This window comes from Cnephaeus nilssonii, assembly GCF_951640355.1.
Source record: "Cnephaeus nilssonii genome assembly, chromosome: 23".
NCBI classification, from domain to species: Eukaryota; Metazoa; Chordata; class Mammalia; order Chiroptera; family Vespertilionidae; genus Cnephaeus; species Cnephaeus nilssonii.
The window spans coordinates 11338484-11362216 of record NC_137094.1 but is presented as its reverse complement, the minus strand read 5'-3'; the positions used below and the strand labels follow the sequence as shown (position 1 = coordinate 11362216).

The 23733-nt window shown below is 41.3% G+C and overlaps 1 protein-coding gene across 2 annotated transcripts in view; it reads right to left on the bottom strand.

Moving 5' to 3' along the window:
• LYPLAL1 (lysophospholipase like 1) overlaps positions 1–23733 on the bottom strand; it is a 55638-nt gene that overhangs the window by 11787 nt on the left and 20118 nt on the right. For both annotated transcript variants that reach the window (XM_079763455.1, XM_079763454.1), the window contains exons 2-3: positions 22291–22390; positions 5283–5452 (exon numbers count right to left, since the gene is read on the bottom strand). In XM_079763455.1, the coding sequence (XP_079619581.1) occupies positions 5283–5452; positions 22291–22390 (270 nt within the window). The remainder of the gene's footprint in view (positions 1–5282; positions 5453–22290; positions 22391–23733) is intronic.

Genomic DNA, 23733 nt, shown 5'->3' with positions numbered 1-23733 from the left:
GTCATCTAAAATCTTACTACTACATAATTTTGACATGTTAAAAAATTCATGTTAATAGTTAAACACTCTAAATGTATAATTTTATACCTTTTCCATGTAATACTGATTTGAAAGTCTTTTCAAAAGAATCACAAAACTCTGTAATTATATTTTTATTCATTGAACACATACTTACTAAATGCCTTCTGACAGTATATATAGTATTTAATGGTTACTTAATATTCATCTGTATTAACAGACCATAACTCCCTTAACCATTACCCTCATGATGGGTATTTAGAATTCTACTTAGGTATAATTCCAGGAGAACTTGCTTATTTCTCCCTGCTTCAAAATTCTCATAGTATGCTCATATTATCAAAATTCTTATAATCTGGTCATATCATTTGTCAAGATCTATACATCCCAGATCAAAGTTAAACCTAAATTACATCAATTTTCTCTCAACAAATCATCACCACCTAGTGGCCAAAAAAGGAATCTCATTCTGTACAAAGTTCTTGCCCGAGTCCGTGGGTCTGGGTTCTAGTCCCAACTTTATTTTGCATTAGCCAGCAACCTCTTGGATGTTTAGTTTAATCATAACTGAAATGAGAACAAATTCCCACCCAACCTATTATAAGGCCCAAGAGAGATATGAAAACAACTTGTATAATTTAAACACTAAATATGAAACATTATGATATATAACGGCAATTTAAAACCTGTCAATTGTAATGTAAATGTCAACTATTTTAGTAGTATTACTACCATATATATTTTCTAAGCACAACAGTACACACAAGGAAAATGATACACCTTTCCCACTTTGATTTCTCACATTAAACAAGAACATACCAGAAGGAAAGGGAGAGTTCAAGAAAGTAACAGAGAGGCAGACTGTACTATGAAATACACTTACATTCTGCATGCTGGACACTTCCTTCACCTTGTTAATCAAATCAGAAGACCGGATTATGCAGGGGTGGGGAACATCTGGCCCGAGGGCTGTGTAGTGCCCTCAAAATCATTTGGTCTGGCCCTGCCAAGGCATTAGGGGTGAGTTAATTAAATGTTTGACCAAATAGAGCAGGGTAATTTTTAAGTTGATAATTTTGTATGGCCCACAAATGATGTTATAAATATTCAAATGGCCCTTGGCAGAAAAACGGTTCCCCACCCCTAGGATAATATAATGTCATGAATAATTTTCTCAGAATATAGGACTTGTCCCAGGTTTTATTTATAACTATATTGCCAACATTGAGAACGAAATTCAAAAGTCACTCTTTTCTCCTACCTTTTGTAGAATCATGTTTGGTATAAATATATAAAATTAAATATACACATTTCTTATGTAGAGAGCGAGGACTCACATGTCTCCGAGGAGCACACTGCACTGAAAATCCCTCCCTCTGTATCAGACACTGAGCTAGGTGGTGAACCTTGGCCCAGCTCTTCCTATCAGGCCAAAGTTTATCTTTTTCACTAGGAAGGTAATATATTTCCATTGATAAAAACTAAAAACAAAGAGTGTGCTTTCACTGCTAACACCCACAGTCGACTGCCCTTAGGTATCCGCCTAATAATCCTTGTTTCCAAATCCTGACACAGCGCATGCATTCGTCTTTCATCCCTCTACTGGCTCCACACATCTGCCTTCTTGCTCTTCTCCTGGCTTCACACTGGCCGCCCTCCATGGTGTTGTTAAGCACAATCTTTCTAAAATGCACACTCTTCCTGTCATTCTCTGCATATAATTCAAAATCCCTAGGGGTCGGGGCGTGCACTAAACTAGTATTTCCAGAGAGAATCTGACATGCCTCTCGCTTTCTTTCATGAATGTATCCCTCCTGTTTATCAGTCATATTCTGACTCATTCTTTGTAACTTGGTTGGAATCATGTCTCCTAAGAAGCAGTTCTTAACTCCCTAAAAGGATCACTACTTCTTTCCTTACTGCTCACCCTGTACCTTGAACACATTTTTACAATAACTCTTGTATTGTATTAGAACACTTGGCTTCTATATCTCCCTCATTAGACTGTAACATTTTTGATAGTTGTTTTTTTTTTGTTCTTTTGGTTTTTGTTTAGTACTCCAGGTCTTAAAATTTTTAACAATTTGGAGGCTGAATTTAGTATGAGAAGTACCATTTTTTACTTGACCGAGAGAAGGCTGGATATCATATACTATAAAATAATTGTTCTTAAAACACTAAGTTTAATATAATAAAATGCCATTAATTAAAATAAAACCACGGAGAAAGAATGGGATCCCACCTACTCAAATATAGAGAATAGTTTTGTTTACAAAGTTACACTGGTTGCAATTATAACCACAGAGTGTATATTGTGTGATATTAAACCAGAAATTTTATCACATATTAAGAGGCCCAGTGCACGAATTCGTGCATGGGTGGGGTCCAGCCGGCCCGGCCCCAATCAGCAGATTGGCGTCAGGCCTATTGGGAGGAGACAGTAGGAGGTTGGCCAGCAGGCCAGCCTGCCCCTGATTGGGGCCCGATCAGGGCTGGGCTGGTTGAGGGGAGGGGCCGTGGGTGATTGTTTGGGGGAGGGCCCAGCCATGGGGTGGGGCTGTGGGCGGTGGGCCGGCCAGCCCCATCCCCCAATGGTGTGTGTGTGTGGGGGGCAATCAGGGGTGGAGCTGACTGGGGGGTAGGGCCATGGGCTGATTGGGGTGTTTGGGGTTGATCGGGGGTGGGGCTGGCTGTGGGGAGGGGCTGTGGGCTGGCCGACCCTGCCCCTGAACGGGGTATAGGGGACTGATTGGGGGCCAGTGGCCTGGGGGAGGAGCCATGGGTGGTTGGCTGGCAGGCCCTGCCCCTGATCAGAGTGGGGGGGCTTTTGGGGACAGAGCTGGCTGGGGGAGGGGCCGCAGGAGGTTGGCCAGCGTCATAGCGACTGGTCGTTACGGTCTTTATGGCGTTCTGGTTGCTGGCTTTTTATATATATAGATTAAACAAAAGCAATAAGGACAGTTTGTGTACCCATAACTTCCATTTTTCCATTTTCAATAATTTTCTAGTTTTTTCTCTCAGAATTAATTTTTTAAAGTAACCTAATATCATTCTGATATGTTTAATAAAATTGTTCAGAATCTCAAAGCATTTTTTCTTTGAATTCCTACTGAATCCTTCCTTCATTAAAATGTTAAGAATAGCACTTAAACCTTATTAACATGTAAATTAAGAGTACTAATTACAATATTTTCTACTTTTTTATGAATGAAGAGTTTCTAATTTTATTTTAAAGCAGTTTCTTATCCTAATCTTTTCTTTTCCCTCTCATCACATTTCTTCAGGACCTCATTACCATGTAAATTCAGTAACTGGGGTTTCTACATCCAACTTCGAAACTCGTCACTTACTCCTTCTGCCAGATTAATTTTCCTAAAGCATAACTGTAATTAACTATATGACTCAAACACCTTCTTCAATCATCTCTCACCAATTATCTACAGAATAAAGGGTACAAGGGAAACCAGAAAGAATCTACTGAGAGTCTAGAATGACCAAGTGTTTTACAAACACCATCTCCCAGTAAGTAGACAATGTATCATTAGCCCCCTGTACAGATGAGACAGCAGAATCTAAATAGGCACCGATAGACTTAGCCTGGAACCCGTTTTTGTCACTAACAGGCTCTTCAGCCTCCTAGTCTAGTTACCAGAGTCAACAAGGCATTTTCCATTCAGACAACAAACTTTCTGCTAAAACCATGTAATGTCCAGACAGACAAACAAGCACTCCTTTTTCTGCTTGTGTGACTGTTCATATAATTCTGTATGCCTACACCTGCACACTATGAATAGTTAAAATTTTATCTGTACATCTCAAAACTCCAATGCCCCCAGCTACCTTCCCACTAGACTTCTCTAACAGCCTCAAATACCTAGGATGTCTTCTGAATCCCTGTGGTACTTAATTATTCAAGTTAACAATTCACTGACAGATCATGCCACCCGTGACAACTTGCCTAGGCACCGCTCTGTGCCAGGAATGGCGCTGGGTCCTGGGAAATAATAATGAATATGTGTGATCACTCTCTTCGAGGAGCAGGCAGTTACTGGGCTGTAGGGCACTCATCATCAGCTGCTTTATTTCCAGTTGTCATTGTAAGTACCTCCTGGGCTCTTCCAGGTTGTAAACAATTGTGAGATAGATCCTGTTTTATTTAGCTATGTGTCCCTTTGAGCATCTAACACATTGCCTGCCCACAGGAGGAACTTCGAAAATATCTGGTAAACAACTGAATATGATGGAATCGGTCATACATGCACACATTTTTAATTCTGTCCTGTAAGTATGTTGTCTAATGCCCTAGACCCGTGGTCGGCAAACTGCGGCTCGCGAGCCACATGCTGCTCTTTGGCCCCTTGAGTGTGGCTCTTCCACAAAATACCACTGCCTGGGCGAGTCTATTTTGAAGAAGTGGTGTTAGAAGAAGTTTAAATTTAAAAAATTTGGCTCTCAGAAGAAATTTCAATCGTTGTACTGTTGATACTTGGCTCTGCTGACTAATGAGTTTGCCGACCACTGGCCTAGACGGAGTTGGGGGCCCTTCCCTGTGCTCTACCCAGCACTTCCATTATGCTATACATTAATCTGTATTACAGTTAAACATAGTTGTTAAACATAGATACATAGAAACTCAGAGTTAAATACAGATGAGAAAACAGAGGCCCATAAAAGGTGACGTTACTGTAAACATCCAATCTCATTTTTGTATGTAGTATAAAAATAGAGATATTATAGTTTATGTATTTGATGATTACAGAAAAAGGGTATTAAGTAGAATAAAGAGTTTATATAAAGGCACATTATAGCCCCATAAGAATAGAGGTTGCTCAAGTTAGTTAACAGAAGTTTATAAATACCTTATTCCTGTGATACTAACTCTGAAGAGTTAACTCTTCGTAAATTCAATGTTATATTTTGACTGTGTACTTTATCTTAATCATGGCAACAGAAGTTTAAACATATAATAAAACTTAAGCTAATTAAAATAAATTGTTTTAAAAACTGAATTGAATAATCTCCTTATTAAAATTAAACATGGGGCTCTCAAACTGTTACTATTAAAATGAAATGGAATTAAAGTTTCATGAGTTATTGTTTATAATTCTAATATCTTTGAAACCCTTAGTACATAGTTTATTTGAAACTATAAACAGGTCAAATGATATAGAAGTGCTTCTAAATAATATTCCAAGTAAAGTTCAATGTAACAAATTTAAACAAAAGTAAAAAAAAATGGAATTACCAACATTTGAAGGTCTTACCTATTAATATTCTATTCTTCTTGATGCCACTTTTTACTTCATCATTAATCAAGTCTGAGAGCACCTGACACATCACATCGATGGACTCAAGGTGCTCTGGGCAGTCGTTAGATATTTTAAATCTGTCAAACCACACATTGGAGATTCCTCCTTTCATAGGAGTATAGGGTCTGTTTAAAACCAAATAAAAAAAAAGGGATGACATTAAGGTAGATTTTTTTATTTTCTAAGATCTAAGGTAGATTTTTAAATTTCTAGTGTTCTGAATAAATCAATTCAATTTCTTCCAAGTTTTATAAATTGAAAAATTCCTATTAAAAGCACCCCCATGTATTTGGCATTAGCTCACCTATACGTATATCAATTCCATTAACATTTACTAATGCCAGTACATGTTTAGTTTCTCCATTTTTAAGATTCATAAATTTTCCAAAAATCCTCACAAAAATTGAATTATATATATATTATGTATGTAAATAGTACGTGTGTATATTTTTGCTCAATTTTTAAAAATGATTAATCAGATCTACTATGTTTTTAAAAATTTCTGCTTTTTTCCCCTTTAATGTAAGGATCAATATTTTAGTATACACAGCTAACTGAATAATGCTTGTCCATGCAAAAAATTTAATACCCCAAGAGTGAAAAAATAATTGAGTGCTTTTAAAAGTTGGTTAATTTGCAGCACTCAAGTATCCAAGGTGAGCTAATAATTTGGGTCTCAAATTGAGTGCTTTGTTGGACTTACAAGACATTTTATGTAATAAGATGCTCTGAATTGGTGTCTTGTTGAACAAGGTTACTCTTATCAGATTCTTTACATTTTTGTAAAGTTGGGATGGTTCCAGTACTAGTGAATCTTAACCCATTCACAGGATATTCATACTCCGAATGAAGCTAAAGTGCCAAAGGTACCCATCACGATGTGAAAGGAATGTAAACCAGTGATGACCACAGATGCAGAATTCCTCCTACATCTACTCCCGGGCCCATTTTGGTTAGCTGTATACTCTCACCCTCCAGAATCAGTGAAACAGTGTGAAATGTTCACCAGAGCAAAACACTGGAGGATGCGAGACACCAGCTGAGCCCTGATGGTGCTTCCCTTCATCTCCTCTAGTGAAACCCAGTGGAACCTCAGCGACCCAGGGAGCTATAAATATTTAACTCTCATTCTCTTATCCACTGTATCAAAAGGACCCTCAATCTGTGCAGATCTGTCCGTGGGAAGCATCCAAGCTTTTAGACCAATGGGTAGAACTGAAGGGGGCAGGAGAGCTACACCATCATTGATCAGACCACTCCACAATACATGGGCATCCACTTTGGGAGCCAGGAAATCAAGAGGAAGACATTTGGAAACTTTCTCAGACGAATTGAAAGAAATCTGGAAATAAGAACTCATCTACACAGGATCTTTTATTTACTAAAATAGAATCATGTTATAAACATTACTTTGCAACATGCTTTCTGAAACTTGAATGCATATCTTGCCCAGACAGCATGGCTCAGTGGTTGAGCATCGACCTATGAGCCGGGAGGTTGAGTTCAATTCCTGGTCAGGGCACATGCTCAGGTTGTGGGCTTGATCCCCAGTGTGGGGTGTGCAGGAGGCAGCTGATCAATGATTCTCTCTCATCACTGCTGTTTTTCTCTCTCCCTTTCCTTTCCTCTCTGAAATCAATAAAAATTTATTAAAAAACAATATACAACATTAAAAAACAAAAACTGGAATGTATATCTTGAATATTCCTATAAGACAGTATATAAAAACCTAGCATTTTCTCTGTTTATGACAATACATACCTATATACCTATATCTATGTGTGTGTGTGTGTATGTGTGTGTATATGTGTTGATGTTTGTCATATAAATCTTATTTTTTGCACCATTCCTCCTTGCCAATCTCACTCCCTCCCCCCCTCCAACCACATATCTTGCCCGTCACGCTAGGTTTTTCTGCTAAGGGCCATTTGGATATCTATAATGTCATTCGAGGGCCATACAAAATGATCAACTTAAAAATTAGCCTGTCATAGAAAACACCAAAGACTCCATCAAAAAACTACTAGACTTAATAAATGAATTTGGCAGTGTAGCAGGATACAAAATTAACATTCAGAAATCTATGGCTTTTTTATACAGCAACTAGAGACCTGGTGCACAAATTTGTGCACTGTGGGGTTCCTCAGCCTGGCCTGTGCCCTCTCGCTGCTCCCACTCATCCCGGCCCCGCTGTGCCTATTGCTGCTGCTTGGTAGCGTGCTGCCACATAGATGGGAGAGGCTCACACTGCTGCAGCTGCGCTCACCAGCAGTGAGCCTGGTGTCTGGTGCCCTTCAGTCAGCTGAGCGACGCTCCTGCTGTGGGAGTGCACTGTCCACCAGGGGGCAGCTCCTGCGTTGAGCATCTGCCTCCTGGTGGTCAGTGTGGGGGTGTGTGTCCCTCAGCCCAGCCTGCACCCTCTCCAATCTGGGATCCCTCTCACAATCCAGGACTGCTGGCTCCCAACTGCTTGCCTGCCTGCCTTCCTGATTGCCACTAACCGCTTCTGCCTGCCAGCCTGATCACCCCCTAAACACTCCCCTGCCAGCCTGATTGATGCCTAACTGCTCCCCTGCCAGCCTGATTGCCCCTAACTGCCCTCCCCTGCAGGCCTGGTCACCCCTAACTGCCCTCCCCTGAAGGCCTGGTCACCCCTAACTGCCCTCCCCTGCAGGCCTGATCGTCCACAACTGCCCTCCCTTGCAGACCTGGTCCCTCCCCTGCTGGCCATCTTGTGTCCACATGGGGGCAGGATCTTTGACCACATAGGGGCAGCCATCTTGTGTGTTGAAGTGATGATAAATTTGCATATTACTCTTTTATTAGCTAGGATAGAAGCCTGGTGCACAGGTGGGGGCTGGCTGGTTTGCCCTGAAGGGTGTCCCAGATCAGGGTGGGGGTTTCCTTGGGGTGTGGGGTGGCCTGGGCGAGGGGCCTGTGGTGGATTGCAGGCCGGCCATGCTCCCCGGCGACCCAAGCGGAGGTCCTGGTATCTGGGAATTATTTATCTTTTATAATTGAAACTTTGTAGCCTTGAGTGGAGGCTAGGGCAGGCCAGGGCAGGCGGAAAACTTGGCTTCCTCCATCGCTGGGGAAACCCAAGCCTCCTGCTCGCTCCGTGGCCATAGCCATTTTTGTTGGGATTTATTTATCTTCTATAATTGAAACTTAGTAGCCTTGAGTGAGTCCATGGCCGACCAGGGTGTGTGGGAAGCTTGGCTTCCTCCATTGCCGGGGAAACCCAAGCCTCCTGCTCGCTCCGTGGCCGCAGCCATCTTGGTTGGGTTAATTTGCATACTAATTCCTGATTGGCTGGTGGGCGTAGCTTGTGGGTATAGTGGAGGTATGGTCAAATTGCATATTACTCTTTTATTAGATAGGATGATGAACTCATAGAAAAAGAAACTAAAAAAACAATCCCATTTACCACTGCACCAAAAGAAAAATTAAGATACCTAGGAATAAACTTAACTAAGGATGGGACGTAAGAGACCTGTACTCGGAAAACTACAGTATGTTGAAAAAAGAGATAGAGGAAGATATAAACAAATGGAAGAATATACCATGTTCATGGATTGGTAGAATCAACATCATTAAAATGTCCATACTACCCTACCCAAAGCAATCTATAGATTCAATGCAATCCCTATTAAGAGACCAAGGGAATATTTCACAGAACTAGAACAAACTCTCCAAAAATTCATATGGAATAAAAAAAAGACCCTGAATAGCTGCAGCAATCCTGAGAAAGAACAAAGTTAGAGGGATCACAGCACCAGCTATCAAGCTATATTACAAAACCACTGTTCTCAAAACTGCCTGGTACTGGCACAAAAACAGACATATAGAACAATGGAACCGAACAGAGAACCCAGAAATTGACCCAAGGCATTATGCTCAATTAATATTTGACAAGGGAGGCAAGAGCATACAATGGAGTCAAGACAGTCTCTTCAATAAACGGTGTTGGGAAAATTGGACAGATACATGCAAAAAAAATATAACTAGACCACCAACTTACACCATACACACAAATAAACTCAAAATGGATAAAGGACATAAAAGTAAGACAGAAAACCATAAAAATCTTAGAAGAATCCATAGGCAGCAAAATCTCAGACATATGTTTTAGCAGTATCTTTACCGATACAGCTCCTAGGACAATGGAAACTAATGAGAAAATAAACAAATGGGACTACATAAAAATAAATAGCTTCTGTACAGCAAAAGAAACCATCAACAAAACAATAAGAAAGCCCACTGCATGGCAGAATATATTTGCCAATGTTATCTCCGATAAGGTTTTAATCTCCAAAATTTACAGGAAACACAAACAAAATGAAGATAAACAATCCAATCAAAAAATGGGCAAAGGACCTAAATAGGCACTTTTAGGAAGAGGACATACAGAAGGTTGAGAGACATATGAAAACATGCTCAAAGTCACTAATCATCTGAGAGATGCAAATCAAAACAACACTGAGGCACCATCTCACACCTGTCAGAATGGCTATCATCAACAAATAAAAAAAACGACAAGTGCTGGAGAGGATGTGGAGAAAAAGGAACCCTCATACACTGCTGGTGGGAATGCAGACTGGTAAAGCCACTGTGGAAAACAGTATGGAATTTCCTCAAAAAATTAAAAATGGAACTCCCATTTGACCCAGTAAACCCACTTCTAGGAATATATCCCAAGAAATCAGAAACACCAGTCAGAAAGAATATATGCACCCCTATGTTCATAGCAGCACAATTTACAATAGCTAAGATTTGGAAACAGCCTAAGGGTCCATCAGCAGATGAGTGGATTAAAAATGGTGGTACATCTGCACAATGAAATACTACGCTGCTGTAAAAAAGGGAACTCTTACCATTTGCAATATCATGTGTGTGCCTGGGGAGCATTATGCTAAGCAAAATAAGCCAGACGGAGAAAGATAAATATCACTCATTTGTGGAATATAATGAACAACATAAACTGATGAACAAAAAGAGAGAAAAGAAATATTTTAGAATATAATAGAAGTAATCCTGTTATTTGCAGTTTTTTAATATTTCCTACAACTTTTGTGATATTATACTATGTTAGTACAGTTTTAACATTATTATATTTAAAATATTTTTCTTGAGATATTAACTTTTATTGCATGTAGTATTATATTTAAAATTGTTTTTCTTGAAATACTAATGTTTATTGCATGTAACTTTATATTTAAAATAATTTTTCTTTAATTGTTTATTGTATGTAACATTATTATATTTAAAATCATTTTTCTTGAAAAAAAATTGCCTGCTATATTTCATTCAACATTTAATTAACTCACCTCTAATGCCTTGGCAGGGCCAGACCAAATGATTTTGTGGGCCTTACACAGCCCATGGGCTGGACATTCCCCAGCCCTGCACTAGGTAAACCACTTTTATCATCTAAAATATATGCCTGAAAATTTTTTTTTATGTACATTAAAATAAGCATCTTGTCAGGACACTTTTTAGAGCACTACTGTGTTTCAAAAATTAAATAGTTGAAAAAAAGATGGCGACCGGCAGGAAGGTAGGGAGAGAGAGAATGTGAGTGAGGAACCCATAGAGGAGAGTGTAGATGTGTGTGGTGTGTGTGTGTGTATGAGATAGGGTCAGTTAGATTCTGCAGGTCTTCCAAGGGGCTCCCTAACAGGGCAGCCCTAGATGGCGGAGCCCCGTGCACAAAGCGGACACTTCTCGGCGGCTGGTGCGGACGCGGAGACCACGCACGCCATCTTGAGAAACAGAGCTGCCTGAGACTCGGATCCTGGCTTCTGACACAAACCAGGACCCTGCAGCCACTGGGGACAGAGAACTGCTATCACAGCTTCAGACCAACAAACAAGAATCCAGACTTCCCGGCAGATTTCCCTGAGTCAAAGAGCCTATCCCCCTCCTCGCAGGCGCGTGGATAGCGCCATAGTAACTGATAGAACCGTGCCCTCCCCCAAGCTGCTGAGCGCCCACAGGCGCGCGGAAAGCGCCATAGTAACTGATAGACCCACCCCTCGCCCAAGCTGCCGAGCTTTGCACAGGGACGCGCTCCCCCATAGGGAATTTGGTGCGCGCGCACGCGGGACAGAAGCAGCTCCCGGTCGGGGAAATCTGTCAGTGCGCACAGAGGGCTCCACGTCGGGGGATTTGGGGGAATTTGGCTCGCGGGTCACAGCTCCCTCTTCGGGGATTCTTAGAGCGTGCACAGAGGGGCTTCCCTTTGGGGAATTTGGCGCGCAGGACGGACTCCGCCCCCCTTCCGGGACTCTGGGAGAGTTCACTGAGCCAGCTCACCTTCAGGATTTTAAGAACGTGCGCTCTAGCCGGTTTGGCTCAGTAGAGAGAGCACACACAGGACGCAGCTCCACTTCAGGGAATTTGGCACGCTGGACACAGCTGCCTGGGATCCCTGACTCACAGCGCATTCACACTAAGAGCCAGCGACCCCAATTGTTGGTGCGTGCACACACAGGGACCCTGATTCTCAACGAGAAACCGCACAAGGCAACAGAGACTTTGACACTCGAGTCTTGGTGCAGACACAGGGAAACTCTGACTCCTGGCACATGCTAAGGATATCATTCTCGGCACATACCAACAGTGTGGTGCAGACAGGGCCCCTGATTCTAAATGTGCACACGAGACCACACGGAACACTGGGGACACTGATCCTGGGCAAGTCTGGTTCCCACCAACCAAAGGCAGCCACACGTCCTAGTGTCAGAGCACTTCAGTGAAACTAGGGTGGAGCGAAGTCCCCACAGCACACGGCCCAGGTCCACGCAAACGGAAGCTTGAGCTTTCTGGTGACAGTCAGAATGGGGAAACGAAATAACTCACAGAGGAAAGAAAATGTGGAGTCGCCAAGAAAGGAAATTAGTGAAACTGAAGCTTGCAACATGACCGAAAAGGAGTTCAGAGTAATGGTCATGGAATTTATACATCGGATGGATGAGAAAATCAACAACTTATGCAAGAATCAGGAAGAAATGAAAAGTGATATAGCTACAATCAAAAACACCATGAAAAGTTTCAACAGTAGACTACAAGAAGCAGAGGACCGAATTAGTGAGTTAGAAGATCAGGTACAGAAACAAGCTCAATCTGAACAGCAATTGGAGAAAAAATAAAAAATTAAATAGTTTACTTGGTTTTCTTGTGTGCCTTTTCTCTTTACCTCATGGAAATCCTTCCACCTGATATAGTTGTAGCCCATCCTTTTAAATGGTTATGTAATCCTATATAATAAAGAGGTAATATGCAAATTGACCCTCACACCCTTGCACAATATGGCTGCCCCCATGTGGTCAAAGATGGCCACCACAAGATGGCCGGCAGGGGAGGGTAGTTGTTGGCGATCAGGCCAGCAGGGAAGGGCAGTTAGGGGGGACCAGGTCTGCAGGGGAGGGCAGTTGGGGGCGACCAGGTTGGCAGGGGAGGGCAGTTGGGAGGGTCCGGGCCTGCAGGGGAGGGCAGTTGGACATCCCCCGAGGGGTCCCAGATTGGAGAGGGTGCAGGCTGGGCTGAGGGACTCCCCATGCCCCCCCAGTGCACGAACTTCGTGCACTGGGCCTCTAGTCTATAATAATAAAAGCGTAATGTGCTAATTAGACTGGATGTCCTTCCCAACGACCTTCCTGATAAAGCCAGGACTGTGAGGGAAGCCCAGGTCCCGGGTGCCAGAGGGAAGCCGGTGCTGGCAGCCAGGGGAAGGAAGGCCTATTCTTGCACAAATTTCGTGCATCGGGCCGCTAGTCTATATATAAAAGCCTAAGCAACTGTATGACCAGATGACTGGCCAGTAGCTATAATGTGCACTGACCACCAGAGGGCATACACTCAATGCAGGAGCTGCCCCCTGCTGGTCAGTGCGCTCCCACAGCCAACCTCCCACAGTCTCTCCCCGTGGCTGCCATTGGCTCCGATAGGGACTGGGCGAGATGGCCTCAATCGGCCCCGATCACTGGCCAGGCCAAGGGACTCCACCTGTGCATGAATTTGTGCACTGGGCCTCTAGTATCTTATGATCAAGATGGTCCACAGTGTAGTCAACCATTCCCCTACTAATTGGCATTTATTTGGTACTCAGGTTTTAGCCACCAAGAATGCTACATTAAATATATTTGTATATGTGTTTTTACCTACTGGAACTTATTCCTATGAAAGAGTCCAAAAACAGGTCTGCTGGATTGAAAGGTATAATTTTTATCTTAAAACGTGTTTTAAAGTAATTTCCATAAAATCTATAAATTAACCTTTCAACAGGAAAAGATAATAGCCTTTTGCCCACAGCCCTAACAGCAATCGGTGCTAACACCCTATAAAATGGTATCTCTGAAGGGTATCAACTATCGTTTTAAAATCAACTTTATTGAGGAATAATTTACAGATATAAAAGTACACATTTTAAGTATATAGTTCAAAGACTTGACAATGTAACCACCATTGCCACAATGATACAGAACATTCCCTTTTCTCAGAAAACCCCTTCATGTCTCCTGGCAAGCGATTCACATTCCCTTCCCAGGCAACCAGTGGGGATTTTCTCTCTACAGATCAGTGCTGCCTCTTCTAGAACACCACACACGTGGAATTACCTGATCATATCATTTGCTTTTTGCTACTGTGCTTTTAATTTTTTAGTAATTTAGAAGAGTGCTTTGTATATTATTGACACTTAAATATATAAAATACCAGCATATTTCACAATCTAGAACAAATACTCCAAAAATTTATATGGAACTTATAAAGACCCCAATGGCTGTAGCAATCTTGAGAAAGAAGAAAAAAGTTGGACACAATACCATATATCAAGAAGCCCAAAATACCTATCAGAAAGAATGTATGCACCTCTATGTTCCTAGCAGCATAATTTACAATAGCTAAGATCTGGAAACAGCCCAAGTGTCCATCAGTAGACGAGGGGATACAAAGCTACTGTAATCAAAATAGCATTGTACTGGCACAAGAACAGGTATATAAATCAATGGAACAGAACAGAGACCCCAGAAAGAGACCTTAAGCCATTGCGAACAATTAATTTTTGACAAAGGAGGGAAAACATACAATGGAGTCTAGATAGCCTGTTCAATAAATGTTGCTGGGAAAATTGGACAGATACATGCAGAAAAATGAAACTAGACCACCAACTTACACCATATACAAGAATAAACTCAAAATGGATAAAAGACAAATGTAAGTCGTGAAACCATAAAAATCCTAGAAGAAACCATAGACAGCAAAATCTCAGACATCTCTTGTAGCAATATGTTTATGGCTACATCTCCTAGGGCAAAGGAAACTCAGGAGAAAATAAACAAATGGGACTACATCAAAATAAAAGGCTTCTGTACAGCAAAAAGAAACCATCAACAAAATGGAAAGGGAGCCCACTGTATGGGAGAATGATATATCTGATAAAAGTTTAACATCCAAAATATATAAGGAACTCATACTACTTAACAAAAGGAAGATGAACAATCCAATTAAAAAATGAGCTAAGGACCTAAATAGACACTTCTCCAAAGTGGCCATATAAATGGCCAAGAGACATGAAAAAAATGTTCAAAGTCACTAATCATCAGAGAGATGAAAATTAACAATGAGATATCACTTCACACTTATCAGAATGGCTACCATCAACAAATCAACAAATGACAAGTGCTGGAGAGGATGTGGAGAAAAGTGAACCCTACTATACTGCTGGTGGGAATGCAGACTGGTGCAGCCATTATGGAAAGCAGTATGGAGTTTCCTCAAAAAATTAACTCTGGAACTGCCTTTTGACCCAGTGATCCCACTTCTAGAAATATATCCTAAGAAACGCAAAATACCAATCAGAAAGAACGTATGCACCTCTCTGTTCCTAGCAGCACAATTTACAATAGCTAAGATCTGGAAACAGCCTAAGTGCCCATCAGTAGAAGAGTGGATAAAAAAGCTGTGGTACATTTACACCATGGAACACTATGCAGCAGTAAAAAAAGATCTCTTACCCTCTGAGACAGCATGGAGGGACCTGGAGAGTATTATGCTAAGTGACATAAGCCAGTCAGAGAAAGACAAATATCACATGATCTCACTTATATGTGGAATCTAGTGAACAAAATAAACTGATGAATAAAATAGAACCAGAGACAGAGAAGCATGGAACAGACTGGAATCTCAAAGGGAAGGTGGGGGAGCGTGGAACACATGGAACACAAGATTTTCTTCTATGATTGTTTTCATTTTTACATTTAAGTCTTGAATTTTTCTGGAATATATGTGTGCAAGAAGTGACTAAGGGTTCAAGTTAATCCTTTATCTGGATAGTCAATTGGGCCTATTAAAGAAAAAAACTAACACCTTCCCTCACAAAGGCAAAATTCCATCTTTGCCATTTAATTCTATAGTTATGAGTTAGTCTCTCACCCCCAGGTTCTATGAGAGAATTAAGCCCTAATGCTTAATACATACACTATCCTAGCTAATAAAGAGGAAATATGCTAATTGACCCTCATGCTGTTACAAAGATGGAAGCACCCACAGCCAATAAGGAGGGAATATGCTAATTGACCCTCACGCTGTTGCAAAGATGGCAGCACCCACAGCCACAGGTGGTGGAGTCCAGTCCCCTCAGCCCCGCCAGGGCAGCAGGCGTACGGCAAAGCCAGGCCCGCCCCCAGGCAGGCCCGGCTGCTCCACGTGCCTGCCTCTGGAGTCCCCCAGTCCTCTCAGCCCCCCAGCTGCCCAGGGCCAGCCTGAGGCACAGGCAAGCCTTGGATGGTGGCTGCCCAGCCAACGCCCGAGGTGCAGGCAAGCCTCAGATGTTGGCTGCCCAGCCACCCAGGGCTGGCCCAAGGCACAGGCAAGCCTTGGATGGTGGCTGCCCAGCCGCCCAGGGCCGCCCAAGGCTCAGGTAACCAGGGCTGGCAGAGGCTTGCACTGCCGGCAGTGGCAGCAGCAGAGGTGTGATGGGGCATCACCTTCCCCTGATTGCCGGGTCGCCTCCCACCCATGAGGGCTCCTGGACTGAAGAGGAGGCAGGCCAGGCTAAGGGACCCCCCAGGCCTCTAGTGTATAATAAATGGGCTTCTCTCTTAATGCATCTGGAATGGTGCTAGTTCCATATACTATCCTTTGAAAACCAAGAAAATAGTCACTCAAATCATTTTTTGTGTTCTGAGATTCAGGTGAAGAACACGAGTTGAGAAGGGTCTATTCTTGTTGTGGCTCTTCTACTGCTCTACCTACCTACACTGCATTAGGGTCCTACTGATGACATTTCAGTGGTTTCCCAGTATGCTCTGAGGGGGTAATGTAGATCCCCTCTCCTACCATCAGTACCATCAGGCTCTTTCCAGACTTGTCCTGCCTATTCTCAGGCATCCATTCTTCTTTACCCACCTAAAAAAATTATCAAATAGTCAATTTTAAAATAATTTAAAATAATTCTCCTTAAAAAATTATTGTGGGATTTTAGTGAATCTTGCATGATTGCCTGGGAATTTGCCTTTTATGACAAGGTCTGAGAGGGAAGATTTTTGCAGGCTAGTTTCTCTCAGGACTGGCCCATCCTGATCCTCATCTAAGGGTCCTCCTGCCTCGTTCCCAGGCTCTCAGTGGTGCAGAGATCAAATCCTGCACTGGCTCATTCTGTGGCTCCAAAGGAGCCTAAATTCTCTCGCACTCCTGCAACCATCCTGACCTCAGAAGCCTCTGTTCAAGAGAGATAAATAAATTGGAATCAGAAGGGGAGAGAAGATCGAAAGCATTCAAGCCTATCACATCCCGGAATCCCTTTGTCAGGATTAACTTTCTTAAAGTCCTCTGAAAATGAAGGCAGGTACTTTCCACCTAGAATTAAGGTCAATGCCAGACAAAATGAAATTCCAGACTGGATTCAATTTGTCATGAAAACCAGTGATCTTCTGAATGAAAACTGAACATATCACTCACTTTAAAGGTGAATTCGATGGTTTTCCTCTTGAATTATTTCTACTTCCCTTTTCATTTTATTCTGCTCTTTCTCTAAGTGTTTATTTGTCTGTCTAAGCACTTAAATAAGGATGATATCATAGGCTAAGATATGAATCATTCTGGGAACTCAGCCATTAATAGAAAAAATGACATTCATTTAACTTTTTGTCTCTGACAGTGCCTTACTTAATTAGGGATTGATGCTCCATGGAGGTGAAATCCCAATGTAACTTTTACTAATATGGTTGCTTTTGGTTCTATTACCTAAGAAAATTAAAATTCTGTTCAAAGAAGATAATTGGTAAAATTTACTGAGGCAAGAAATACTTTAGAACTTTTCTGTTGTGAAAACGTAAGAATAATTCTCTTAAGATGTTAGAATAACTGTTAAATAAAGCATAAAAGTAAGATTGTTTTTTAAAACAGCTAACAAACTGGTACATATGTTATACTCATTTACCTTCCTCAAATAAATCACTTTATTAGCTGGTATAAAAGAGCTCAGACATTACCACAATAAATAAATATGTTAGGCAGAGAACATCTGTGTGGCTCCTAAATCAATCAATCAATCAAACTATTACACACTGGCAAAATATTAAGCTGGAATAAAATGCCCAAAGTTAACAGCAACAAAAAAAGAGTTGACATTCAGCCTGATACCAAGTTCTGTTTTGATCTGCATTCCCTAAAAGTTATAACATCCAAAGTTCATTCATAACCTTTAAGATAATGTCATCTGACTCAGTTTTCCTCTCTATCATCATTTCACGGTGCTTTCCAGTGTCCACATTCCCCTCCTGCTTTCCTTCAAACAGGACAGCCCGTTACTGATCCGAGGTCTTTGCATTTGATATTCCCCTAGCTGAAATGCTCTTTGCCACATCCTTGCATGGCGGGCTCAACTCAACTGTCACTTCCCCAGGGGAACCTTCTTTGACCCTACAATTTACAGTATATCTCCCTTCCATCCAATAATGCAGACATATAGCCTCCCTATCCCATTATCCTACTTAACTGTACAGAATGTATCACTATTTGAAATTAATACACTTAATTTCTCTCTCTTTTTCTATTTCTGTATGAGTTCCCTAAGAGTGGGGACTTTCTTTCATACAGGGATACCCCCAGTGCCAAGAACGAGTATTTGCTGAATAATGGATGTCAATAATCATTTATGTCACTTGGATAATTTCTGTCAGGTAGAAATAAGAAAATATCTAAAACTGTTTTATTTTGCTCTGAATTTCTTTTCACTTTAATTCTTCTAAAATCCATATTCTAATTTCTAGGAAAAGGTCAAATTTTTCTTTTGTTGCTTTTTCAAAAAAGAACATGTTTCTAAGAAAACAAGTTTTTACATACTAATAAGTACTTAAATATGCTGTTTATAATACTTACTAAAAAAGTAAAACTATTTCTTCAAAATAGCTGTTTTGGACCTAAATCAAAAGTGCCTAATACTGTTTTGGAAAACATGTTTAATGAAAAATATAAACATGCAGTTCATGTGAAAAAATAGTGAATCAAAAAGTAGAAGCACTATGCAAAATTTATAACTTAAAAATTTTTTTAAACACCAAGAGAAACTACATATCATATAAATTATTAATGGCTTGGTAAAAAATTGTTATTATTTTTAAAATGGAAATTCTAATAGTAAACTCAAATCAAGAAAACCTCTAATTACAAATACAATTAAAGTATGTCACAGAAATAAAAATATTTATTGAGCACTTCAGTTAAATAGTGTCCAAATAAATATAATGAAAAAATGAAGCAATATTTTCCATTTAAAACATTACAAGCTAATTGCTGACTTTTACTTAATATGCCCCTAACTGAGCCGATTAAAACCACCTATTAAGTAAGAATGAGGAAAGGAATATCTTATAGCCAAATGGCAATTTACAATTTAATCAAAACATACTGATAAGCTTTAATAGACCACAATGGGGTAAATATAATATGCTACTGTTCTCCTATTTAAATTCTTTCAAGTACTAGAAGCCCAGTGCACAAAATTCGTGCACGGCGGGGGGTTGTCCCTCAGCCCAGCCTGTACCCTCTCCAATCTGGGACTCCTGGTGGGCAGTCGGACATCCCTCTCACAATCCAGGACTGCTGGCTCCCAACTGCTTGCCTGCCTGCCTTCCTGATTGCCCCTAACCGCTTCTGCCTGCCAGCCTGATCACCCCCTAACCACTCCGCTGCCAGCCTGGTTGATGCTTAACTGCTCCCCTGCCAGCCTGTTTGCCCCCAACTTCCCTCCTCTGCCAGCCTGGTCACCCATAACTGCCCTCTCCTGCAGGGTTGATCACCTCCAACTGCCCTCCCTTGCAAGCCTGGTCCCTCACAACTGCCCTCCCTTGCAGGCCTGGTCCCTCACAACTGCCCTCCCTTGCAGGCCGGGTGCCTCCCAACTGCCCTCTCCTGTTGGCCATCTTGTAGTGGCCATCTTGTATCCACATGGGGGCAGGATCTTTGACCACATGGGGGCAGCTATATTGTGTGTTGCAGTGATGATCAATCTGTATATTACTCTTTTATTAGATAGGATAGAGGCCTGGTGCACGCGTGGGGGCCAGCTGGTTTGCCCTGAAGGGTGTCCCAGATCAGGGTGGGGTTCCCTTGGGGCGTGGGGTGGCCTGAGCGAGGGGCCTGTGGTGGTTTGCAGGCCGGCCACGCCCCCTGGCAACCCAAGGGGAGGCCCTGGTATCTGGAATTTATTTTCCTTCTACAATTGAAACTTTGTAGCCTGGAGCGGAGCCAAGCCTGCTGCTCCCTCCGGGGCGGGGTGGCAGCCATTTCTGTGGCAGTTAATTCACCTTCTACAATTGAAACTTTGTAGCCTTAAGCGGGTGAGCCCGGCCAGGGTGTGTGGAAAGCTTTGCTTCCCCTGTTGCCGGCAGCAACCCTGGCCTGCTCTCTCAAGCTCCATTCTGCCGCCATTTGTTTGAATTTGTTTACCTTCTATAATTGAAACTTTGTAGCTTGAGTGGAGGCTTAGGCCTGCAACGGCTATGGAAAGCTTGGCTTACTGTGTTACCTGGGAAACCTTGCTCTCTGTGGCTGTAGCCATCTTGGATTGGGGTTAATTTGCATACTCGCCCTGATTGCTGGTGGGCATGGCTTGGCTGGTGGGCATGGCTTATGTAGCGGAGTGATGGTTAATTTGCATATTACCATTTTATTAGAGAGGATGTGTAACTGTTGAAAGCAAATATCACAATCTTGTTTGATAGTTTTCAGTTTGTAGATGATATACATATGACAAGTATAACATAAAGAAGGGAGGATAAAAGATCCTGTATGGCTGTAAGGTTTCTATATTTCATGTAAAGTGATTAAATAAACAACACTAAATAGGTAAAAGCTTTGATAAATACCTTATATCCCTTAAGCAATAAGGAAAAAATTAAGAATAGATAAATGAACATGGAATATTAAAAAATTCAAATAAAAAAGAAAATGGAAAGAAAAAAGCAGAAAAAAAAACAGACTTAAAAGCAAACATATCAATAGTTACATTAAATGCAAGTGGTCTAAACAAATACTTAAAAGACAGAGACTATTTAGATTGGTTAAAGGGGGAAAAAAAGCCCAAATAAATATTGTCTATAAGAAACCTACATTAAATATGATATAGATAGGTTAAAAGCTAAAGATGAAGAAATACATACTATGTAACACTCCTCAAAGGAAAGGAAAAGGATGGAAAAACAGTATAACATAGAAAGGCATATATCCTATCTAATAAAAGGGTTAATATGCAAGTCGACCATCACTCCAACATACAAGATGGCCGCCACAAGATGGCCAGCAGGGGAGGGCAGTTGTGGGTGATCAGGCCAGCAGGAGAGGGCAGTTGGGAGGGATCAGGCCTGCAAGGGAGGGCAGTTGGGGGGGGGGGGCAGGCCAGAAGGGGAGGGCAGTTGGGGGCGACCAGGCCTACAGGGGAGCAGTTAGGTGTCGATCAGGCTGGCAGGGGAGTGGTTAGGGGATGATCAGTCTGGCAGGCAGAAGCAGTTAGGGGCAATCAGGCAGGAGAGCAGTTGAACTCAAATCTCCAATTCGGGGATCGGGCCTAAACAGGCAGTTGGGCATCCCTCTAGGGGTCCCAGATTGGAGACGGTGCAGGCTGGGCTGAGGGACACCCCCCCACACACACGAATTTCGTGCACCAGGCCTCTAGTACACTATATTATTAAACAAAGTACATTTCATGTCCAGGTATTAGTAGAGATAAAAATCCTCATTTTATAATATAAAAGTAGCTACTAATGAGGAAGACAATAATCCCACACAGGCACACACCTAATAATATCACTTAAAAACACACCCAGAGAAAGAACTAAGGGAAGGAACAGACTAATCTATAATCATAGTTGAAGATTTTAATACCCATTCTTCAGGACCTAATAAAACAACTTTGGAGATTCTAAAATGGCGGTAGAGTAAGTGGAAGCTAATCTGACACTCTCCCAGGACCAAACTGGAAATACAATTAAAATACAGAAGAACCACCGTAAAAATTCGGCTGAAGATTCTCTGGAGAGAACCCTGATAACCAAGGACGGAAAGTGGAGACTGCCAGGACACTGGTAGGAAGTGCACAGAGGCGAAAGGGGTGGCTGGGCTCCTCCTGCACACAGCAGCTGACGGTCTGGAGACATCTCAGCTGTGGGGGAGCAATCTGCCGGGCTAGAAGTGGAGTCCTGTAGGCCATGCTTGCGACAAAGTTTAAGATAAGAGCTCCAGAAAATGCTTTTCAAAGAGGGAATAAATTACCTCTCAAAACTTGGCCCAATAGTGTAATTACTAAATAAATAAATAAATACATAAATAAATAAAGTCTTTTAAAAAAGGTATCCCAATTTAAAATATTTAAAATACAGAATTAAGCTTAAAGAACATCTATAGTGTATGTATGTTGTATGCCAAAGAGCTATCCTGGGCATTGAGATCAATTACTACTTACCTGGGAGGAGCTGTTGGATAAATAATTTTTATGTGTTGGAATGTTAAATCTTGATTTAAAACTTGCTTGATCCACTTTCTCAAACCTTGTCCAGAATCACCTGATGAATAAAAAAGAAATCTAGATTAAGATAAAACATTTTGACAATACAGTGTATTTAAAACAATCTAAAACTTTCATGTCATACAGAGGATGGAACAAGGAATAAATCTCCATACATAAAAATAACTGCAGAAACTGATTTATCAATATGAAATGATCAGGCATCAATAGGTAGAAGTAATTTTGATTACTCCTAATTTCACCATTGAACACTTTAAAGACCTTATTTAAGCTTGAGTTGTAAGTTTCCTCATTTGTTTAAAGGTTATAATAGGAACACATAAATGAAGTAAATCAATTTTTCTAAATAAAAATTCTATTTTTTTCTGACTTTAAATAGCCATTTCTTATCTTTACTCTTAAAAATAGTTAATTCCTAAAGTGCTTATAAACTTTTATAGTTGGAACAACCTAAAACTATTTTCTTGGTTAAAATAATAAAATCCTTCAAAAGGGGTATTCAGCATGTTTGTATTTTTAAACTCAAGAAATTAGAATTTAACTTTGAGAACATGTTTACATGACCTAAAATAATGATTATATGTTCCAAGGCTAAAAAATCACCAAAATTCATGCAAGAATAAATGTATGTGTATATCCATTTAAAAATGAAGGAAATATAGCCCATCTTATACTGTCCTGAAGAGGAAACTTAAACGGTAACAACTTTAATTTTTTAATCAATCAATTCAGTAAGACATCAATTCAAAAAACACCTACTGAATACATATTAATGTGTCAGGCACTGTGTTCTCTGCTAGAGGCGGTGATGGGAAGGTGAGGGGAGAAGGAATCCCTAGCCTCCTGGAGTATAAGTTTAGTATTAGAAACAGACATTAGTCAAATAATCATCTACATGTATGTGAAAGACATGTAACCACTGCAAAAACGAGACGTGTGGTGCTGCCAGGGTTTACCGTCTTCAGAAATGACCCAGTTAAGGAGTTCAGGAGTAACTTCCCTGGAATACAAGCTCTGCAAGGTTCATTCTGTGTTTTATCCACTGAGTCATTTGTTCACTTAATGCTTACAACAGGACTTACACAAACCGGGCGCCCCGGGGAGCTGTTGAATGGTGTGAACTCAAATCTACAGGATGGTGGAAAGAGCATCTCAGATACAGCGTAAGGCAAACACGAATACCCTCTGTTGGAAGGAGCAGTATGACATCTAAGAACTGAATAGCAGTGAAAGAAGAGCAGTGAATGCGAGCTGAGGTTAGAGCCACCCAGTTAAAAATAGCTGTCATAAAGAGTTTGGCCGGCCTTTGTCCCCAGTTCCTAAGCAAGAGGTAACCTCTAAACCCTTAGAATTTCCTGAGCGATTAGAGTGACTTTGTTA